Source organism: Marmota marmota, unplaced genomic scaffold, assembly GCF_001458135.2.
Source record: "Marmota marmota marmota unplaced genomic scaffold, marMar, whole genome shotgun sequence".
In the NCBI taxonomy this organism is placed as follows: domain Eukaryota; kingdom Metazoa; phylum Chordata; class Mammalia; order Rodentia; family Sciuridae; genus Marmota; species Marmota marmota.
In genome coordinates, this window is record NW_025999880.1 from 4,669,048 (window position 1) to 4,689,482 (window position 20,435).

Sequence of the window (20,435 nt, forward strand, 5' to 3'; positions counted from 1 at the left end):
GCCCCAAGCGGTCGGGACTCCGGGAGGCGAGTGGGGGCAGGCGGTGCGGTGAGGTCCGCGCTCAGCTCTAGCCGCGGGTCGCTCGGGCGCTGTCCAGGCGGAGCCGGCCCGGCCCGGGCTGCAGCCATGGTAAGACCGGCGGGTGCAGGGCAGGGCCAGGGCGCTCAGGGCCCGCCGCTCCCGGGCGGCTCCGAGGAGACCCGCGGCGCTGCAGCCCCGGCTATGCAGGGCGAGAGGAGCTGTCGCCAGCTCCAGGCTCGGGCAGGCACTGTTAGCTGGTGGCGCTGCGTCGCCGTTCCCAAGTTTCTCCCCCCAAGCCAAGCAGCTACCGAACAGGCCGCGACCCCCGACGAGTTGCCCTTGGTCTTGGAGGAAGGGGTGGGTCTGTGTTGTGGGAGGTGCCCGCGGTAGAGACCAGCATGTTGTTCTGGGGAAGGCGCGTCAGCGATGAGGGTGGTGAGGGTCTCCGCCCTTGCCTGAGTCATCTGTTACCTAGATGATCCTTCCTCACTCACCTACCGGGAGCGCAGAAGCTAGCACCAACTTCCTTTGGAAAACATAGAGGAGATCCACAAAACTGCCAGCATCCTAAAAGGGATGGTGAGACTCTTGGTCCCTCCTTTCCAAAACCTGGCAGCCCCTTTCTTAAAGAAACACCTGAACACCTGAGAGGAAAGCCCACCCCACCATCCAGTGGGGTGGGATCAGCTGTATCATTTGCCTCCCAGACAGGAACAGTGGGGAAGCTTCCTCTGCTGCACCTACCACCCCCCCCAACTCCCCAACTAGGTCCTTCTGCAGTGTGTGGGGGTTGGCGGGGACTCATTCCTGCCACCTGCCTGTAGTGGGAAGAGAAGCAGTAACCCCAGCCAGCCTTCTTAGAGATTCCCAGGTAGGAGGTTTTTGATGCTTGGTTGTGAGGATGCCAGCTCTTTTCTTGCCATTGTTGCCAGAACCTGCCACAAACACAGCCTATGGGTGTCTGGGCCTCCAGGCCACATCCATCTTTCCCAGTCTGGAAGCCTCCCAGTCTTTGCCCTCTGCTTTGGGAGGCACAAGCTGTTTACAGCAGGAGAGGATTCTTTTTTTTTTTTTTTTCTGTTTTAATATTTATTGTTTTTAGTTTTCGGCGGACACAACATCTTTGTTTGTATGTGGTGCTGAGGATCGAACCCGGGCCGCACGCATGCCAGGCGAGCGCACTACCACTTGAGCCATATCCCCAGCCCAGGAGAGGATTCTTGACCACCCTGTGGGGCAGGATGTTGGCTGAGGGCAGCCGCTAGAGGGAAACTCCCTGCATCCTGTGGAATCAGAAGCTTTCAGGTTTAGAAAGGCCAACCTTTTGGGCTCTTGTCTCTCAAGCTGTGTCCAGGCGTAGGCCCAAGTCTTGGCCAGGAAGTCTTGGTGACCCTATAACCTTCCCCAAAGAGGGTTCCTTGGAAAGGCTAAGTGGTGCCTGTCCTGATCCTGGCCCCCACTCCTTTTCCCCACTGGGGGGTGGACAGGCTGATTGTTCCAGGGATAGAAGCCTGGGGAGACACTGTTTATCCCCAGTGCCAAGCCCAGCAGGGACCAGAGGGACTTTTTCTGTTACACACCAAGTTCAGTTCAGCTAAGGTCTTGGTGCTTTCAGTTTGGCTGAGGCCACCCTGTTCTTTTCTAATTAGAGACACCACCACCAACAAAGTCTCCAGTCTCAGGCCCCTATCCTTAAGCCAGCCAAGTCCTTAGGCTGACTACTGGTTCATGTCAGGCCACAGTCCTCTATGAGGGTCTCCTTGTGAAAGGAGGTTGGTGTCCTAGCTGCTTTGGGAATCAGTGTAGAGAACTCCCCAGCCCAGCAGCCCCAGGGAATTTACATTTGCATGTGAAAAGAATGACAGATCAACATTAATGACTATACTGTGACTTGAGTACTACTTCTCTCAGGTTCAAAGCAGCTTGAGGTATCTCAGAGTGATTTCTCTCCCCAGTCTCCCTGGGAGGCAAGGAAGGGCCATTCACAGTTGGACATTAAGACCCTGAAATTAAAGACACTATTAAGACTCACAAGGGGGTGTTTCCAGCCCAACCAGAAACACTGGCCTTCTGACTCCTAGTAGAGTGCTCCATTTGTACACTGCCAGCCAGACCCCTCAATTCATCTCCCACCTAAATGGCAGCTCTTGAGCCTCTGGAATTCAGTTTCCCATATGCTTGAACCCATGCCCCTCAGAGACCAAGTGCTAGCAGTTCTCTCATTGATTTTGTGAGAATGATGGGATGATAGAATTGATACCCATCCTCCTGAGTAAGAGGTCAGGTATACTAGGGTGGTCAGAGTCCCTGGAGCCAAGCTGCTTCTGTGGCTGGGATTCTCTGCAGGCAAATCTAGGAGCACATTTTCTAAGACAGTGGGATAGCAGTTTCTCCTGCTGGGAGAAAACAAAGGGACACTTGGGAAGACCCCTGGAACTTATACTCAGAGGATCATTGGATATCCTACCCTACTTCAGCACTGCTTAAGGTGAGAGATGGGGGATGGAGTTGGGAATAGGTTTCCTGGGTGACTGTCCTGGATGTACTGATGGGTCAGGTCACCTTGGGGACAGTTCATAGTCTTCAGGCAAGCATCAGGGTCCTTGGGGGTTAACAGAAGAGGCCAAGTGGATCAAGAGTCTGTGCTGCAGATAGACTTGGGAGGTTGGTGCTGTGCCCACCAGGGCAGTCAGCGAGCAGGCGTCATGGGGCAGCCAATCAGAGGAGGAGGGGACTGCAGAGGAACCAAGTGATCCTGCTGCAGCTGAGCTGCCCTTGGAGGGTGGGAGCCAAGGGAAGGGGAGGAGGAGGAGGGAGTGGGGTAGGACATTCCACAGGCTTTTTTGGCCCCTGCCAGAGACAGAGGGAGGTCAAAGAAAAAGGGAAAGGAGCAAGTCCGGAAGCCAGATGACAACAAGAGCATCAAGACAAGGCTGTTTCTGTGTGTGAGGAACTTTGCCTGGGAGATAAAATTAGACCTAGAGCTTGCTCACAGGGAGTCTGAAGTGTGGGGCATGGACCGTTCACTGGGATGGCAAGGGAATTCTGTCCCTGAGGATGGGACTGAAGCTGGGGTAAGATGCTGCTCTGGGAGTTGGGTGGACCTGACTTGACTTCCCCCTGCCTTAACTGGGAGTGGTGCTCAAAGTCAGTGGCAGAGTTGGGGGGTATGAACAGATGGGAGGTGAGGATCCTAGTGTTGTGACTCTTTGGCTAGAGCCCTTTGGCTTCCTCCATGCTGATGCATAGCCAGGGCTGTCAGAAAGGACAGTGCCGAGTTCCTGGTGTCTCTGCTGGAAGATTGTGGGGGGACAGGGCTCTCCATCAGCACCTTCCCTTTTCCCTTTCCTGTTGCCCCTCTGCTCAGTGCCCCCTGAGCAGAGTTCTCTCTCCCATCCTTAGCCAATCCCCAGACCAACTGCTAGGGCACTGTGGGGTTGTGTAGAAAGACGACGTTTCCTGGAATTCCTCAGACTCATTAGCTGCCAGACAACAGGACATGCTATCCCTCAAGCCCCATTCCTTCTCTTTGCTGTATCATTAATTGTCCAAGCTGGGATAATTTTGAGAGTGAAAAGGGACACAATTAAATCATTATGCGAGACCAATAAGCATAAAAGGGGTTGTATAGTTAACCCAACGGATCTCACAAATATCAGGCCTGCCTTAGGATTGCCTCTTGTGATCACTAAACCTCCACATGCCAGTTCTAGTTTCAGGCTAAAGGGTCTCTTCCCTCCCTTCTGTCCAGGCAAGCTCCGAAGTTTGTTATAAGCAGGTATGGGGATGAGAGGTGACGCCTGAAAGTAACTCTTAGGAGACTTTTCCTTCTAGCTTCCCTTTCCTAGTCCTTTCCCTCTGGCATAAACTGACAGTGTGCACATCTGCCTCTTTCATTTCATCCCTTTGTAAAATGGAGCTATGCAGGAAGACTCTGACCATCTTATCTCCTTCACTTTGCCTGAGACTCCACAGTGGTCCAGGGTAGCCCCCTTGGCTTGGCCAACCCCCAGAGGGTGAGTCAGCTTCTGCAGCCGGCCGTTGTTCATTGTCTGGGGGTGGCACGTGGGTGTTGTGAGGCAGAGCTGAGCCCAGCACTGCCAGGCACTCCACAAAGGATGTTGACCCCCAAAGGAGAGAGGGGAAGATATAGGGTCTAGAGCTGAGGGGGAGCTGCCCATCTCCCAAGCTGGGGGTGGAGTGGAACTGGCTTCTATAGAGGAGCCACTCCATTCTCTGCCTACCACCACACTGTGACTACTGAGGGGTTTCCCTAGATGTTCCTCTCATTTGGGGGCCGTCAGCAGTCTTGGAGGTCCAGCCTCCTTCCAGGCTCTTCCAGTGTCCTCCCAACCTCTCATTTGGTCCCTCCTGGCTGCCCTCTGTCCATACTCAGCATCCACTGGTAGGTTTTTTCTTCTCTCCTGGGGTCCAGGGCCAGATTCTGGTGTGGTTTTGCATCTGGAGTAAGAGTAGGGTCAGCAGGATTGAACTCTGGGCACTGAACCCTGGAGAGTGAGAACCCAGGGTAGAATCCTTACCTGGGTTTTCCCAGCTTGCTGACTAGCAGTGACAGACACAGAACCTCCTGCTGGTTCTTGACCTGCTTGGGAGGCAGCTCCTTTCTTTCTGTCCTAATTCCCTGTGCCCCTAGCCTTCTGACTCCCTGTACTCACCTTGAGTCCTCAGCCACGCTGTTCTCCCTCTTATTCAATTTAACTTCCTGGCCTGTGGGACAGTCCCTGGATCCTGGCTTGTCCAGACCCCCAGAAAGGGCAGCCTCAACAAACATCCTGCTGAGACGGAGCTCCAAAACTGGAGAGCAGGGCTTTGGAGGCTGCCTAGGGATCCTCCTGGACCCTGGGGCCCTTCCCCATGTCTTAGCTTGAGGATACTGGTGAGAAGGTAAGGGGGATGGTGAGCACATCCTCTGGCCTGGCTGCCAAGTTCTTTCCCTTCTAACCATGAGTGCCTCTCCCCTCTCCTTCTCACCTCCTATGTCTGCCTTCTTCCTTGTTCTTCCCTTCCGGTTCCCTCCTGCCACCTCCCACCTACTCCATCTCCCCACCCCACTACCTCCAACCCACGTCCTCCAGATCAAGCATTTCCTGGAGGACACCACGGATGATGCAGAACTGAGCAAGTTCGTGAAGGACTTCCCAGGAAGCGAGCGCTGCCACTCACCGGAGGCCAGAACCAGGGTGTCCAGGCCCCAAATCCCGGAGCCAAGGCCCCAGGCCCCAGACTTCTATGATGATGACCTGGAGTTCAGACCCCCCTTGTGGCCCCAGTCCTCTGACAGCCAGCAGTACTTCTGTGCCCCAGCCCCTCTCAGCCCCTGCACCCGGCCCCGCAGCCCATGGGGCAGGCTTGATCCCTATGATTCCTCTGAGGTAGAGACTTCAGCCCTGCCTTTGCCTTTCAGTGGGTGGGTATAGGAAGACCCAGGAAGCGGGCAGACAGCCTTGGGGTTTATGTGCATGTATGTGTGTATGTATGCACCTGGGATCTCTTTCTGTCCTGTGTCAGTCCCAACTCCACTCTTGTCTGCCCCCAAGAGCACTGGAAACGTAGTATCAGCAAGGGCAGGAGGCCCAGCTGGTGGCTTCTGATGAGAACTCAAAAGAGTCTGGCACTGCTCCTTTAAGGCTGGGGAAAGATCTAGAAGAAAGAAAGAAAAGACTGGTGCTGGGTGCTAGGGCCCCTCTTGTCTCTCACCCTGATGCATTCTGCCTTCCTGTCCACTAGGATGACAAGGAGTATGTGGGCTTTGCAACCCTCCCCAACCAAGTCCACCGAAAGTCTGTGAAGAAAGGCTTTGACTTTACCCTCATGGTGGCAGGTAGAAAAGGGCAGGGATGGGTTGGGCAAGGGATGTTTTTAGGTGGGGAGTGTGTATGTGTGTGTGTGTGTGTGTGTGTGTGTTTGACAGGGAGAGAGAGATAGACAGATAAAGGGGCATGGGTAAGGAAGAAGGAGCAAGCAGCAAATGCCTGAGTCTTTGCAAAATAGCTAGGAGTCTTTGGTGGCCAAAAATATGTATATGTTGGGGGGAATGAAGTAGTTCAAGAGTTGTAGTGTAGGCTCCTTCTGTGTGACCTTGGGCAGTCTGTTGCCTCTCTTCATTCCAATGAGACAGCTGGATGAGCTGATCTCTGCTTCCTTGTAGCTCTAAAATGCCATGGTTTGGTTAGTCTAGTCCTAATTGATAAGAAAACAGTTTTCCCACCAAACCTTGATCCAGTGGAGCTGCCCTTTGGCTACAGATCTTACCTTCTGATTTGGTGCCTCTGTCCTCTCTCCTGTCAGGAGAGTCTGGCCTGGGTAAATCCACTCTTGTCAATAGTCTCTTCCTCACTGATCTATACCGGGACCGGAAACTCCTCAGTGCTGAAGGTAAGGAAAAGAGAGGAGCGTAAAGACAGGCAGAGAGACCTGTCTTGGGATGTTAAAGTCACTACAGAGTCGGGGGGTGGGGATGAGGGAATGGGGCCCTTCCCAGCATGCCGGAAACCATGACCTCCTAGAGAGATTGACAACATCCCTCCAAAGTCCTGTCTGGCCTGGCATCCCACCAACCAGCTCCCTAAAGATTTGGGTGCTGAAGCAGGGCAGGGATCAGAATCCTGCTCTTTGAATGAGAATCTGACCCCCAAAGGATTCCAGGAATCCAAAAAGGCCGGGAGCAGAGAAAAGGCTGGGGCCAGAGCCAACAGCCACCGGCATTTCCTGTGTTGGGAAATGTGCTCCTTGCTGGTTCCCAGAGAACAGGCCCTCAGGCAGCCTGTGGGTGGGAAGGGGGGCAAAGTAGATGAGGCAGTCTGGGCAGCAAAGCTGACTGGGGTGGGTAGTTTGTGCTGACTGGGCAGGTCCCTGCCCTTGCCCTTGCCCTTGCCTCAGTGTCCCCCTTCTTCAGAACGGATCATGCAAACCGTGGAGATCACTAAGCATGCAGTGGATATAGAAGAGAAGGGTGTGAGGCTGCGGCTTACCATTGTGGACACACCAGGTTTTGGGGATGCAGTCAACAACACAGAGTGGTATGTCTAACCAAAAACAACCCCAGCTGCCCCTGACCCATCACTAACTTCGCAAACACACACAGGTGCACACATAGCTGTACCTGTCAGGAGAGGGAGGGTTTTGTGACCTTAAGCATATCACTCCCCTTACTGGATAACTGTCTTCTTCTCTATAAAATGAGAGGGAAAGGGTTGGAATAGATGATTTCTAACATTCAACTCTGACCTATAATTCTATAATGGCGGTGGAAAAAGAAGATAAAAAGAAGAGCCTCAAAAAAAGTAAACATGAAGCACAGGGCCTGACACAGTGGGTGCTCAATAAACATCCATTTCTTTTAGATGCAAGGTCTTGTTGAAAGGGGTATGGAGGAGCATGGAGGGAGGGCTGAAGGGAAGGAGAGGCAACAGAAAATAAATGGGTAGAACTTTGTTTACCAGGCACCCTCCAGGTTCTCTGCCAGAAGAAAAGGTAGTTTTGTCACACACACACACACACATGCACACATGTATGCACACTTCACCATTCCTAGCTATTTTTTTAATGAACTGGAGAGAAGCTGAGGTAATGGTCAGATGTACGTGAGTAGATGAGAATAATTAAAAAAGAAAGAAAGAAAGAAAAGGTGGTACCTTTAACAAAGTTAGGCAGGTGGTACTTGGAGCCCTAGACTCACAGTTCAAATCTTGCATGATCTTGAGCATGGCTGCATTCTTATTTCTTTTTTTTTTTAAATATTTATTTTTTAGTTTTCGGCAGACACAACATCTTTGTTTGTATGTGGTTCTGAGGATCGAACCCGGGCCGCACGCATGCCAGGCGAGCGTGCTACCGCTTGAGCCACATCCCCAGCCCAGCATTCTTATTTCTTAAAGTTGGAAAATACTAGTCTTTCTTGGTACAGTGATGTACCCCTATAATCCCAGCTACTCAGGAAATGGAAGCAGGAAGATTGCAAGTTCAAGGCCAGCCAGAGCAACTTAGTGAGAACCTATCTCAAAATAAAAAGGGCAGGGGATGTAGCTCAATGGTAAAGCACACCAGGGTTCAGTGGGGATTGATCTGCAAAAAGTTTTTTTAAAAAATTAAAAATTAAGGGCTGAGGCTGGGGCTCAGAGGCAGAGCGTGCGTCTAGCATGTGTGAATCACTGGGTTCGATCCTCAGTACCACATAAAGTAAAATAAAGACATCATGTCCACCTATAACTAAAGAAATTTTAAAAATAGAAAAATACCTTCCCTTATCACCTTAACCAGTTGATCTGAAAATCATCCCAGAATGATGCCTGTGCATTGGAAACTGTAAAGGGCTACTCATACTCACCAAATTTTGTAATGATAATCGAAGGACCAATTATAGGGCCTGTTGTTCAAAATTATTAAGGATTTCAAGATAGTAACAGCAGAACATCAAATCAACCCTTCTAAGTGCAGGTCCCTATGTGACTACACAGGTCACACACCTCACAGACTAATCGGACTCTAGTAGACCTTTCTGTGCTGTGAACCCCCCATTATGTGCTTCATCACTACATATCATTACTTTAAGCCCAGCTAACCAATTCCTTTTCAACTTCATAAGCCTTGGGGGAAAGCTATTTCTTATATTTTTCCACAGCACTAAGCTACTTCATGGGACATGGTCTTATTCCTGGTGGGGTGAAGTGATTTCCATATTGTCGTCACCCTTCCCACTCTAGCAGTATGTCTCAGCAAACCACTTGTCTTGAAATTCTAGTACCAACCAGTACCTGCTTCTTACTGTAGCAAGTACTGCTTTCTCCTTTAGTCTATTTACCTTCCATGATAATATTAGTAATAACTTCAATTGCAATAATAATAAAATCTCCATATCACAGTTTATAGTGTAACTTAAATTTTTTTTTGTTCTTGTAGGACAGAATGCCTTTATTTTGTTTGTTTTTATGTGGTGCTAAGGATTGAACCCAGTGCCTCACAGATGCTAGGCAAACGCTCTGCCACTGAGCTATAGCCCAAGCCCTATAGTGCACCTTAATAAACTCATTTAATCAATCAGTAGGAATTTATGAAACACATGCTAGGTGCCTAGCCTGTGTTGAACATTTTAAGAAATGCAGAACAAATATGAATGGTCCCTGTGCCTGAGATGTGTACAGTCTAGTAGGTAGTGGTGGAAGATTGAGATGGGGGAGCAGTTCTCTAACATAGGTATCTATCAGATGAAAGTCAGTAAATGGGTCAGGCCAATGTATAATGGCAAACACTGATCTAGGAGTCAGAAAGCCAGGGACTCAGGTGGGTAGAGGATTTACTAGCCAACTGATCTGGAGCAAGTCTCCTAGCTGCTTTGGATTTAATTTTTTTATATATAAAATGAGAATGACAATGGTCAAAATGCATAATATCTACCTGTACAGAGAGTAAGAATTACACTAGATAATAGAAGGCCAAAACTGAAATTCTTAAAAATATTTATGTAGTCATGCATTACTTTATTATGGACATACATTTCTTAGAAATGTGTCCATCAGGTAATTTTATCATTGTGCAGACATCATGGGACATACTTACATGAACCTAGGTGATATGTCGATCACTCAATGTGACCTCCTGATGCAATCAAGCAATGTTAAAAACATGAATCTATGAGGCATTACACAGCAACTTTTTTTTATAGCAAACTCTTGTTTTGTGCTGGGATCAAACTCAGAGCATTGCACAGGCATCCTACCTGTATTCCCAGGAGCTGTATTCCCTGTCTTTTTTTTTTTTTAATAAATAGAAGGCATACACTAAAATAATGATAAAAAGCATAGTATAATAAATATATAAATCAGTAACAGAGTCAATATTGTTATTAAGTAGCACAGTAGGTTTGTTTATACCAGCATCACCACAAACACATGAGTAATGCGTTGGTGCTATAATATGATGGCAATTTTTCAGCTCCTTTATAATCTCTTGGGGACTGCCATAATCTGTGGGATCTAAAACTGATGGAAATATCATTGTGTGTAAATATATAGCTGTGTAGTGGAGGGGAAAGCAGTGTGCATTGGTATAGTTAAAAGAGCCTTCATGGAAGAGGTGGTTCTTGGATAGAGCCTCTAAGGATGGAGCAGGTTTGGAGAGGTGGAGGAAAGACTGGGAACCATATGAGCAAAGGCTCTGAGGCTGGGTTTAGCCTGACGTAGGACTTCCCTGGCTTCCAGTTGGTGTTTGCCTCCAGCATCTTACTGTTCTTACGGCTTTGTTGGGTCACCCGCACCCTTTTCTCTCATCAAACTAGTATTTATTGAACTCTGCCTATATACTCAATAAAATTTTCTATCAGGACATGTGAAATACACACCTGTCCCACTCTGGAGTCTCTCTGAAGGTATAGTAAGGCAAACCAAAGAATAATAATATCTTGAAAACACTACTCGGGGAAAGGGTTACTTCTTTGCAATCCCAGAGCTCATTAGGCAGCCCCCACTCCCACAGTTTCTCTGCTTGTCTGTCCCTGCCCCAGCTGGAGGCCTGTGGCAGAATACATCGATCAGCAGTTTGAGCAGTATTTCCGAGATGAGAGTGGCCTGAACCGCAAGAACATCCAAGACAACAGGGTGCACTGCTGCCTGTACTTCATCTCGCCCTACGGCCACGGGTATGGTCCAAGCCTGAGGCTCCTGGCACCGCTGGGTGCTGCCAAGGGAACAGGCCAAGAGCATCAGGGGCAGGGCTGCCACTAGCAGGTGGTCACAGATTCCTGTTCCCCAGGCTCCGGCCATTGGATGTTGAATTCATGAAGGCCCTGCATCAGAGGGTCAACATCGTGCCTATCTTGGCTAAGGCGGACACACTGACACCTCCTGAAGTGGACCGCAAGAAACGCAAAGTGAGGGAAGCTGGTGGTGGGTGGGGAGGGAAGCAGGTGGGCTTCTAGAAAAGATGCTGTCCCCAGAACTGTGGGCTCCTCATCTATTTGCCAGATCCGTGAGGAGATTGAGCACTTTGGAATCAAGATCTACCAGTTCCCAGATTGTGACTCTGATGAGGATGAGGACTTCAAATTACAGGACCAAGCCCTAAAGGTGGGGCTATCCCAGGGCATCCCTTTTCCATCTTTTTTTTCTTGGGCAGAAGAGGAGAGTAGACTTCTATATAAGGACAGGCTCCTGGGGAGGAGGAGGACCCTGGCTTCCTACAGTGAAGCAGAGAAGATGAAGATAGAGGTAGAAAGGAACAGGTGAGAACAGGGGGTTCTCCCCTAATTCTTTCAGGAAAGCATTCCCTTTGCGGTAATTGGCAGCAACACTGTGGTAGAGGCCAGAGGGCGACGAGTTCGGGGCCGACTGTACCCCTGGGGCATTGTAGAAGGTAAAGCACTGAGCTTGGGACCAAGGTATTTCCTTCACTTAGTATCTCTCCCCTATGCATGCCCCTGGCTGACTCCTAGCCTTGCTATGCAGTGGAAAACCCAGGGCACTGTGACTTTGTGAAGCTGAGGACAATGCTGGTGCGCACCCACATGCAGGACCTGAAGGATGTGACCAGGGAGACACATTATGAGAACTACCGGGCACAGTGCATCCAGAGCATGACCCGCCTGGTGGTGAAGGAACGGAATCGCAAGTATGACTGGAAGCCAGCAGGGGGATCCCAAATGCAGCCTTGGATGAGACCAAGCCCCTCCTTTATTCCTCTACAGGCCCTGGGCTCAACCTAAGTTGGTGCTGGGATCCCCTAGCCTTACCAGCCCTCCTTTCCCCTTCCCCTTAGCAAACTGACTCGTGAGAGTGGTACCGATTTCCCCATCCCTGCTGTTCCACCAGGGACGGATCCAGAAACCGAGAAGCTAATCCGAGAGAAAGATGAAGAGGTGAGAGCAGTGTGAGGTGGTAGGGGTCGACAGGCTGGGAAGTCCCCTGTTTAATCATAAACCTCAGTATCTCTTGGTTTGGGAAAAGAAAGATTCCTGGCTCTGGTGCATATTTGGGACATTGATTGGTGGTTCTGCCCAGTTTCCATCATATGTCCTAGCTACCAAGGCCCTGACTCAAAGGATTAAAACTTGGGGACACTTCCCCAATACCATGGGACTCTCCAGAAGGCCCCATTTTGATGCATCTGCCTATTCCAGCTGCGGCGGATGCAGGAGATGCTACACAAGATCCAAAGACAGATGAAGGAGACCCATTAACTGGATTTCAGTCCTGGATATTTAAATTTCTTTATGCTCATGCCAGCCCTCCCAGCACCAGCTCTGCTCAGGCTCCTGCAGCTACTGCCACTTCGCCTTACATCCCTGCTGACTCCCCAGAGACTCAGAGGAAATAAAGTTTAATAAATCTATATGTGGCTTCTGGTATCCCTGTCTGCATCTTTACCACCTCTCGGAAACCAAGATCCTAGGACCCAGTATGAAAGCCTGATGGAGGGGGATGCTGGTGGCTTGTAGTAGGGAAGGAAGAGGGGAAAATTTCCCTTTCCCATTTCAATCCCTGCTTAAAATATAGCCTGACTTCTTCATCTTAATGATCAAATCTATCCTACTGTACTATCTGGGGCCTGGGCCTGCCTGTATCTTTCTTATATACAGTAACCTCAATTCTATAGCAGTTTTGGATTTGATACCAGCCCTTGGGAAAACATAAGGTATAAACTGCACTCAACCTCCTGACTTCCTATTTCCCCCCATCTTGGAAAAAGGGACATGCAGAATTAAGCTCTAGGAAGCCTATGATAAAGCACTGAACAAATGCTGAAGGCCCTGTAGTCACCAAATACTATAATAAATGCTGGGAGTGAATAAAAGCACCATCATTGTCCTGGAGGAGTTCAGTACTCAAAAACTAAGCATCTGCTCGGCCACAGTCACTGTTCTAGACCCTGGAGTTAAAGTATTGGACACAAATAAGGTTCGTGTCTTACTGGAACTTACTGTAATAAAAGTTCCAATGCTCTAGGTGGGAGCAACCGTTGCCACGTCTGTTATCCCAGCTACTCCGGAGGCTGAGGCAGGAGGACCACAAGACCTGTCTTGAGAGCTCTGATGGTTTCCTGGTTTTGATCCCCAATACTGGAGGGGAGGGGGTTTGCAATGCTCTGTAAACAAAGACGTTTGGAGATATTTTAGCCCGGTGGCCTGGTGTTATACATTCAAAGCCCACTCCAGAGTTGAGGATTTTTGTTGGCAATCTGCATCAACAGTTCTCCATTTCTGTTGGTGGTATCGCGAGGCCACGGCGACCTCCAGCGGCCACCTTCCGTCCTTCTTGACTGCTCTGGGTTCCCAAGGGAGCGGAGTTAGGTACTTGTGAATGCCCTGTTGCCCTCTTCCTTTATGGACAAGAGGCCGCAGCTAGTTAGTGGCTGTCTCAGATCCAGTTTTCCTATCTCTCGGGTAAGAGATCTGACTCAGGACTGGCGGCACAAGTTTTGGAGGAACCTGTCAAGACAGAGGAAAAGGGAAAAACCAGAGCCACCAGTCGGAGAAGATCCAGACCGAGCTTCAGGCTTTCAGCCCTTCCCACTCTCGAGCCCGCTTTCCCCCCCCCCCCCCATTTCAGCTTTGGGACTGGATAATCGCATCGAAACCCAAACAAGATTGGACATAATGAGGAGCCACCGGGGATATATTTCAGAGATACCCCTAGGGCGGGGTCGTCACCGGAAGTGACTACAAGGCACCGCCCCCATTTGCGCTACCGGTAGGCGACAAGCCGCTCCCACTTCCGGCCCTCTGAGGAGTCAGGAGCTCTGTATTACTGCTTTCTCATTGGCTGCCGCAGGGACGCGCTGTGATTTCCCATTGGTCGCGTCTGAACTCCGGCGCCGCGCCTCCTCCCTCCAGGTACAGTCTCATCTTTGGGCATCTGATAGGTTAAAGGCTAGGAAGGCGTCTGCCCATTTGACCAATGAGGGGAATGTAGAGTGAGGGCGGCGGCTGCGTGGTGGGGGCAGGGCGGGACTTGGCATGGCCATTGGCCAGGGCGGGCACAGGCCAGAGATGCGATTGGTTGGGTAAAGGGGCACCGTGGTGGGGTTCGAGCTGCGCGGCCTCAGCAGCTGCGGGAGACGGAAGTCGTGAGAGCTTTGCCTTGGAGGGTCGGGCGGACACCGCCTGGGTGAGTCACTGTGCCCTGTGCACTGCCAGCCTGGAAACTGGGACCACGTCTTGCCGGGGCCCCGCCCCGGCCCCCACTGGCTTTCTTGAGTCCCGCCTTCTGTCATTCCGGGCTCCGCCTCCGAGTCTTTAGGCTCCGCCTCTAGAACCTGGGCACCTGGAATCCCCTGCCAGCCTGGCCTGTCTCTGGGGACCTTATTCCGTAGGTCTGGAAGCCCTGGGCTTTCTAGGCTTGGTCCTTGTTTCCCCTTGTCTCTCTCCGTTCCTCTGAGGCTGCGTGCCAGTGGGCGGTGAGGCAGCACCTCTGGCTTGCCGTTTGCGGGCTCCCCCATGAGGGAGGGTGGGCTGGGGAAGAGAATACTGTGATCCCCGAGGCAGGCAGGACCGCAGGTGGAGGCTTTTATCCTTGCAGCCTTTTGCGGAACTCTGCTGCATTGCCCTTGAGTATAGCAGGCAAAAAGGAGTCAGCGGACCTGGTTCCTTAAGTGGGTTTAGGAGGCCTCATCTTGAAATCCCCGTTACTTGGACCCACTAGACAGATGCTGACTCCAAGGCCCGACTGGCCTGATTTTGCCCAGATTGTGGTCTTTTACCCCATAGATTCCACCTCACTTGATGTTAAGTACACTCAGCAGGACTTGTCCAGCCCTATTGCTCTCTTATCACAGGTGGTGGCCCATTCCCTCTTGTCCTCTGCTCTGGACTCTGGAGGTCAAGTGGGTGCTACTCCCAGACTCAGACTGGCAGAACAGTCTTGTGGATTCCCCCACTAGGGCCAAAAGTGAGTCTTAATTGGACATCTTTTGTGTCTTCAGAGTTGGCATTTCTTCTGTTCTCTTGCAAAGAACAGGGGTTGGAGTGTTCTACTTCTTGGTCTGGGAGTCAGGACTCTTGAGTTCTGCTGAATAAGTCTGGATGACACTTCCAGAACTTTGTGACTGACTTCACACCCTGCAGGATCACTTGTTGCTTTCTTTCCATGTAGCTCCCCTTGTTTCTGTCTGGTATAGTGACTTGTGAAAGGCTGGATCCTCTGTAAGGGAGGAAAATAAGAGTTGAAGAGAGATTTAGGGGTAGATGTGTGGGTTTTGTTGATTCTATGGTGACATCAATGGTGCTATTTACTCTTACATTCTTCTGTTTCCTTATAGTGACAGCAGTCAGCCAGGACCCTCACCACGGTAGAATGGTGAGTACTCTTTCTTTCCTCAAATCATTGTTTTCTGTAACCCTTGTGTCTGTTTCTGTGAAGCCACCCCACCTCTCTTGGACTTTGAGCTCCAAGCTACTTTATTCAGCTCCTAAACATGTTCATATGCACTGGAGGTAAATTAGGGTTTCTTGTTTTTTCTTTTCCTCCCCCACCTTTTTTTGAGGGCCTTGTCCATGCTAGGCAGGTTCTCTACCACTGAGCTATACCACCAACTCAGGGTTTTTTAGATTGAAAAGCATCAAGCAGTATAAAACACTGGGATGAGAAATATCTAGAAGTCTTTTTCTGCATGTTCTAAGTCATTCCTTCCCCTTACTATCTATATACCACTGACTTCCTTAGCCTTTCATAACAGCTCTCCTCTTACTTTTCTTGAGTCTCTAGTAAATGTCTGTGTTCCAGTCTAAAAAGCCATACCTTCTATATTTAAAACCCTTGGACTTCTGGTGGGCCCCCTTGAATATTGTGGGTGTTGTGTCAAGTGACTCTACCAAAATCATGGGCTTTTTTAGCTCTTAAGTGCTGCTGCTAAGCCACTGTAGGCAACAGCTGGCTGAATGTATAGTAGGAAGGCATCCTGAAGATACCCAAAATATGATGAATCACTAGGGGTTTAGTCCTGTAAATTTACCATTAACTGCACCTGCTCTTCTTTCACTCCAAGTTCAGGGTACTCCTTATATCCTGAGACCTAGGAGGAGGAAGCAGTGAGATGAGAAAGGAGTACTAGGCCAGACCAGGCCCTCAACCTGACTGCATCTCTTCAGTTTCTTTCAGATGTCCCCTATGCTTAGGGACAGTTAATACATTCAGATGGTGAGAGGACTCCCTCCTTCTTCCCTTCCTTCCACAGACATGTGGATCTATGATGGATGAAATATTGGTCTGGTCTCTTCTCAGCAAACCTATTTTAGATTAATTACATACTTTTTCTCTAGGCCTGAAGTCTCACTTGAAAAACAGGATAAGGCTTACTTCTTATAGGTTTGAAAGGTTTTAGTGAGGTAATGTTTGAAACAGCTTGACTCATAAGTAGATGCTTAAAATGTCAGATTTTCTCCTGTTTGTCCCCTCCTCCACAACAAAAGCCCTACTTTCTGAAATTTACTAGACACAGAAAGGTTGGGGTTCCAGCCGTCTCCTTCTGACTCTTGGTGATACTGAGTCCCTTATTACTTGTTATTCTTTGGACCTTTACCCAATTTTTTCCAGCCCTACCCCTGGGCTTCAAGTTTTGTTTCTGTATAGCTTCTGTGGTCCGTAATGCCAGTTCTTCTTTTTCCCAGACTAAGAAATTTTTTCTCCAAGAATGATTTTCTTTCCAGAGATCAGAGGATGTGAAACAAGGGAGATATGGAGTCGAAGGAGTAGGGTTGAGCAGGGCCATGAAATAAAAAAAAAACAAAAACATAAAGGACTTCCTTTCAGGACTATGAATGTCGAACTTGGCACTAGAGTAGGGTCCATTCTAAAGGAACCAAAAGAATTTTTTGAGGTCAGGGGATTGGAGGATGACACTGATGGACCTGGTATGGTGGGTGGTAGTTTTGGAGGGAAGGAACAAGCACTTAACTGGATGGAAAGGGCATGGGATGGAGATACCCGGTGAGGTCCATCTTGGGATCCAGAGCTGGCGCTGGGGGAACCTAGGGAGGAGGGGAGGACGGAGAGAAGCTTGTATGATAAAAGAGGAGTGGGTTGAAATGAAAAGGTGGAGGCGGGCTTGCTTCTACCTCCCAGGCAGCCTTGGGCGGTAGCTCAGCTGGGACTCCAGAATGCCCTGGGTTGCCCTCCCACGCGGTTATGGAAAGGGAGGAGCTTGGGTGGGGGCGGGCCCCGCACAGCAGCCCCGCCCTGCCTCCGCCTTCCGGGCGCCATCCCGGGGCTCTCCCTTTGCCTTGCTCCCCTCCCTTCCGCGCTGGTGCTGGAGGGCGGAGCTGGGCCCGCTCCATTGTGGACAGGAGGGGAGAGGCGCGCGGGAGCCTAGCCGGTTCCCCGCCGCCAGCCGCTCACTCCTGGCCGCCTCTGCTGCACCTGTCAGGCCCCGCAGCCGGGATGCGGCGGGCGCCCAGGCCTGGCGGGCAGCGCAGCGGCTCCGGGGACATGTGCGCTGGCCCAGACCGCCCGCGACCATGAGCCTGACCGTCCGTGTCTCTTGCTCCATGCTTAGCTGCTTCGTAAGTGTTAGCCCTGCCTGCGGCGTCCGGGGGGCTCCAACGATTGCTGCACTTGCAGCCCCGCCCAGGTCCAGCCTTTGGGATATTAATTTTCAACCCTGCCCCTTCCTCAGGCCCCTGGCCCGACCTGGACGTTTGGGGAATTGGGAGAAGGGTTAGCTCTTTTCTTTGTTGGACTTGCTTCAATTTTTGGATGCTGGGGTTTATCGAAGGCCTAGGATAGAAATTCTATGGCCCATTCTGGTCTTGCAGCCACTGCCCTTGACTGCAGATTTCCAGGCCCCGCCCTACAGGGGTACATCCTTTTACCTCCGCCTCTCCATCTTGGTCCCACCCGCTGCATCCTTGCTTGGGATGTGGGATGTGGCTAGTAGGCTGTGTGGGATGTTAGGGGGCTGGTCAGGGAGCACAGGATGTTTGCAAGCTGCCTCCTGGGTTCCAGTCCCCTCCCCCTTCCATAATCCTATCCTTCACCTGACATGCCATTCTTTTCTCCTTCACTGTCCCCCAGACAACCTCTCTTTTCTCCATCTTCCCTTGCCACTGCAGGGCTCTGTACCTCTGCATCATTCCCAGTCTTCCCCTCCTCCCCTCTGGCTAATGCTCCTTCTCAGCTTCCCCCATCTGTCCTCTCAGATGTTCCCATACACACACACCACACACACCCCCTCCCCGTGGGTGTCTGCCAGGCCTTCTTTCTTTCTCTCCCCTGGCTGTCCTTGGGTCTTCTTCCTCCAGGTAGTGGATCCCCTCTTTTCTCCTCCCTGGTGGTTAGGAGGGGAGTGACTTCTGCTTGCTATGGGTATACCTCAGGAATTCCCCTCAGAGCAGCAAGCTGGGCAGGTTCTTGGCAGGTAGTGGGGGCTTGATAGCAGTGTGGGCCTAACAGGAAGATAAACTCAGCTCCAAAACATATCCTCCTTTTGAAAGCTCCTTGAAGGCCCTCTAGAGGCTTGCCACTGAATCCCCCCAACCTGTTCCTCTTTGTCTCCTTCACCCACCAGGTTAGCGCATCAGTGGCTGTAGGTTAGCTGCCACACCTGGCTCCTTTTCCTCAGAACAGCACTTTCCCACTCCTAGTCTGATCCTTACATTAGTCCCCCTCCCCCCTGTGGTTTTCTGCCCTCTTTCATTTGAAATTTTGATTCCACAGGAGAGTTCCTCCTTGGCTTCCCTCACTCTCCAGTTATGCTTACTAGGCTTGAGTACCCCCTCTATATTACCCTTTCCCACCTCCAACTAAGCCAGGTCTCCTTTCTCTCCTTGGATGGTCAGAACCTTTTGGAAGCATGTGTGGGAGCTGGATGCAGTGGTGCTTGCCTGTAATCCCAGCTACTCAGAAGGCTGAGGCAGGGAGATCACAAGTTCAAAGTTAGCCTGGGTAATTTAGTGAGACTCCTGTCTCAATATAAAAAATAAAAAGGTCTCAGGATGTAGCTCGTGGTAGGGTGCCTTTGGGTTCAATCTCCAGTGGCATTAGAAGAAGAAGGGGAAAAAAATGAGAAAAGCCAGGCACTGTGGCACATGCTTGTAATCCCAGTGATTCAGGAGGCTGAGGCAGGAGGATCACAAGCTCGAGGCTGGTTTCAGCAACTTAGTGAGACCCTGTCTCAAAAAACAAAAGGGCTGGGCTGGGGATGTGGCTCAAGCGGTAGCGCGCTCACCTGGCATGCGTGCGGCCCGGGTTCGATCCTCAGCACCACATACAAACAAAGATGTTGTGTCCGCCAAATACTAAAAAATAAATATTAAAAAAAAAAAATTAAAAAAAAAAAAAAAAAAACAAAAGGGCTGAGGATATAGCTCAGTGGTAAAGCAACCTGGGGTTCAGTCCCTCACCCTACCCCCAAAAAAAGAAAAGGAAGAAATAAGAGAGAAGCAAGTGTGTGTGTTTGTGTGGGGGGCTGTAGATTTATTAGTGGGAGGAGGGGAATGAATGAGCCTGAAGGGACAAATTGAGCCTGGCAACTCACGGCTCTGGCCTTCCAACAGGGTGAGGAGGGGCCTCCCAGCCTGGAGTATATCCAAGCCAAGGATCTGTTCCCTCCCAAGGAACTGGTGAAGGAGGAGGAAAATCTTCAGGTAAGGAGGAATTAGAGGCTTAGATGGGTAGGGCTCTCTAACTCGTTAAAACATACCCTCTCTTCCCACTCAAAATCTCCAAGAGGTTCTAATACTGAAGCTCTGGCTTCCAGCTCTCTGAAGGGATGTCATAGGGTGGTGTTGAGGGGTCTGTGTGTACATTATGGAGCCTTTGACCTCAGAGAAGGAAAGGCAGCTTTCCTGTGCAGCGGTTACTTGGTATTGACTGTGGAGAGGATTCTCCTTTGCTGCCTTGGTCCAGTTTTGCCACAGAAGATTCTACAGAGCAGGGACTACAGAGGAGAATGAGGGGCAACACAATTATGGACTGAGGGTTCCTCTGCCCCTTGGCAGGTACCCTTCACAGTGCTTCAGGGAGAGGGAGTGGAGTTCCTGGGCCGGGCAGCCGATGCCCTCATTGCCATCTCTAACTACCGGCTGCATATCAAGTTCAAGGACTCTGTCATCAACGTAAGTTCTTGTCTTGTTTTCCCACATCCAAGTTTAACTCCCTGTGAGGTTCAACATGATATTGTTCTAATGTTGTACCTGATCATTTCTCCAAAACAAGTTGGGGTTCCTTCTCTTTGTCACTATCCTCTTTCTCCTAGTTGTAAGTCTATTTTTCTGTCTCTCAGGCTCATTCTTTCTTTCCCCCCTTTGTTTTACTCTTGCTGGTTCTTCGAAGGAGCACAGTGGCATTGTTGGCAAGGTGCAGGCTTTGGGGTTAGCTAAACCTGAGCTCTTTTCCTGTACTGCCACTTACCAGCTGTGTGACCTTGGACAAATCTTCTAACTCACCTTGATTTTTCTCCTTACAATATAG

The 20,435-nt window shown here is 50.3% G+C and overlaps 2 protein-coding genes across 18 annotated transcripts in view; both read left to right on the forward strand.

Moving 5' to 3' along the window:
* The window catches only part of LOC107150397 (septin-4), a 23,232-nt gene continuing 2,797 nt past the window's right edge, over positions 1-20,435 (forward strand). Inside the window, exons 1-12 of one of the 10 annotated variants that reach the window (XM_015495409.2) lie at positions 1-129; positions 5,118-5,414; positions 5,770-5,863; positions 6,331-6,417; positions 6,938-7,061; positions 10,541-10,675; positions 10,789-10,906; positions 11,001-11,102; positions 11,292-11,388; positions 11,481-11,643; positions 11,791-11,890; positions 12,152-12,363. In XM_015495409.2, the coding sequence (XP_015350895.1) occupies positions 127-129; positions 5,118-5,414; positions 5,770-5,863; positions 6,331-6,417; positions 6,938-7,061; positions 10,541-10,675; positions 10,789-10,906; positions 11,001-11,102; positions 11,292-11,388; positions 11,481-11,643; positions 11,791-11,890; positions 12,152-12,211 (1,380 nt within the window). In that variant the 5' untranslated portion in view covers positions 1-126 and the 3' untranslated portion in view covers positions 12,212-12,363. Of the gene's footprint in view, positions 130-2,367; positions 2,510-2,568; positions 3,096-5,117; positions 5,415-5,769; positions 5,864-6,330; positions 6,418-6,937; positions 7,062-10,540; positions 10,676-10,788; positions 10,907-11,000; positions 11,103-11,291; positions 11,389-11,467; positions 11,644-11,790; positions 11,910-12,151; positions 12,364-18,964; positions 18,971-20,435 lie in introns of those variants that run through there. The other 9 variants (XM_015495408.2, XM_048788225.1, XM_048788229.1 and 6 more) reach the window with 9 other exon arrangements.
* The window catches only part of Mtmr4 (myotubularin related protein 4), a 26,537-nt gene continuing 19,857 nt past the window's right edge, over positions 13,756-20,435 (forward strand). The window contains exons 1-5 of one of the 8 annotated variants that reach the window (XM_015495414.2): positions 14,018-14,138; positions 14,806-14,918; positions 15,289-15,326; positions 19,520-19,609; positions 19,964-20,080. In XM_015495414.2, coding sequence (XP_015350900.1) covers position 14,918; positions 15,289-15,326; positions 19,520-19,609; positions 19,964-20,080 — 246 coding nt within the window. In that variant the 5' untranslated portion in view covers positions 14,018-14,138; positions 14,806-14,917. Of the gene's footprint in view, positions 13,865-14,003; positions 14,139-14,324; positions 14,344-14,408; positions 14,428-14,805; positions 14,919-15,288; positions 15,327-17,249; positions 17,528-19,519; positions 19,610-19,963; positions 20,081-20,435 lie in introns of those variants that run through there. The other 7 variants (XM_048788218.1, XM_015495415.2, XM_048788222.1 and 4 more) reach the window with 7 other exon arrangements.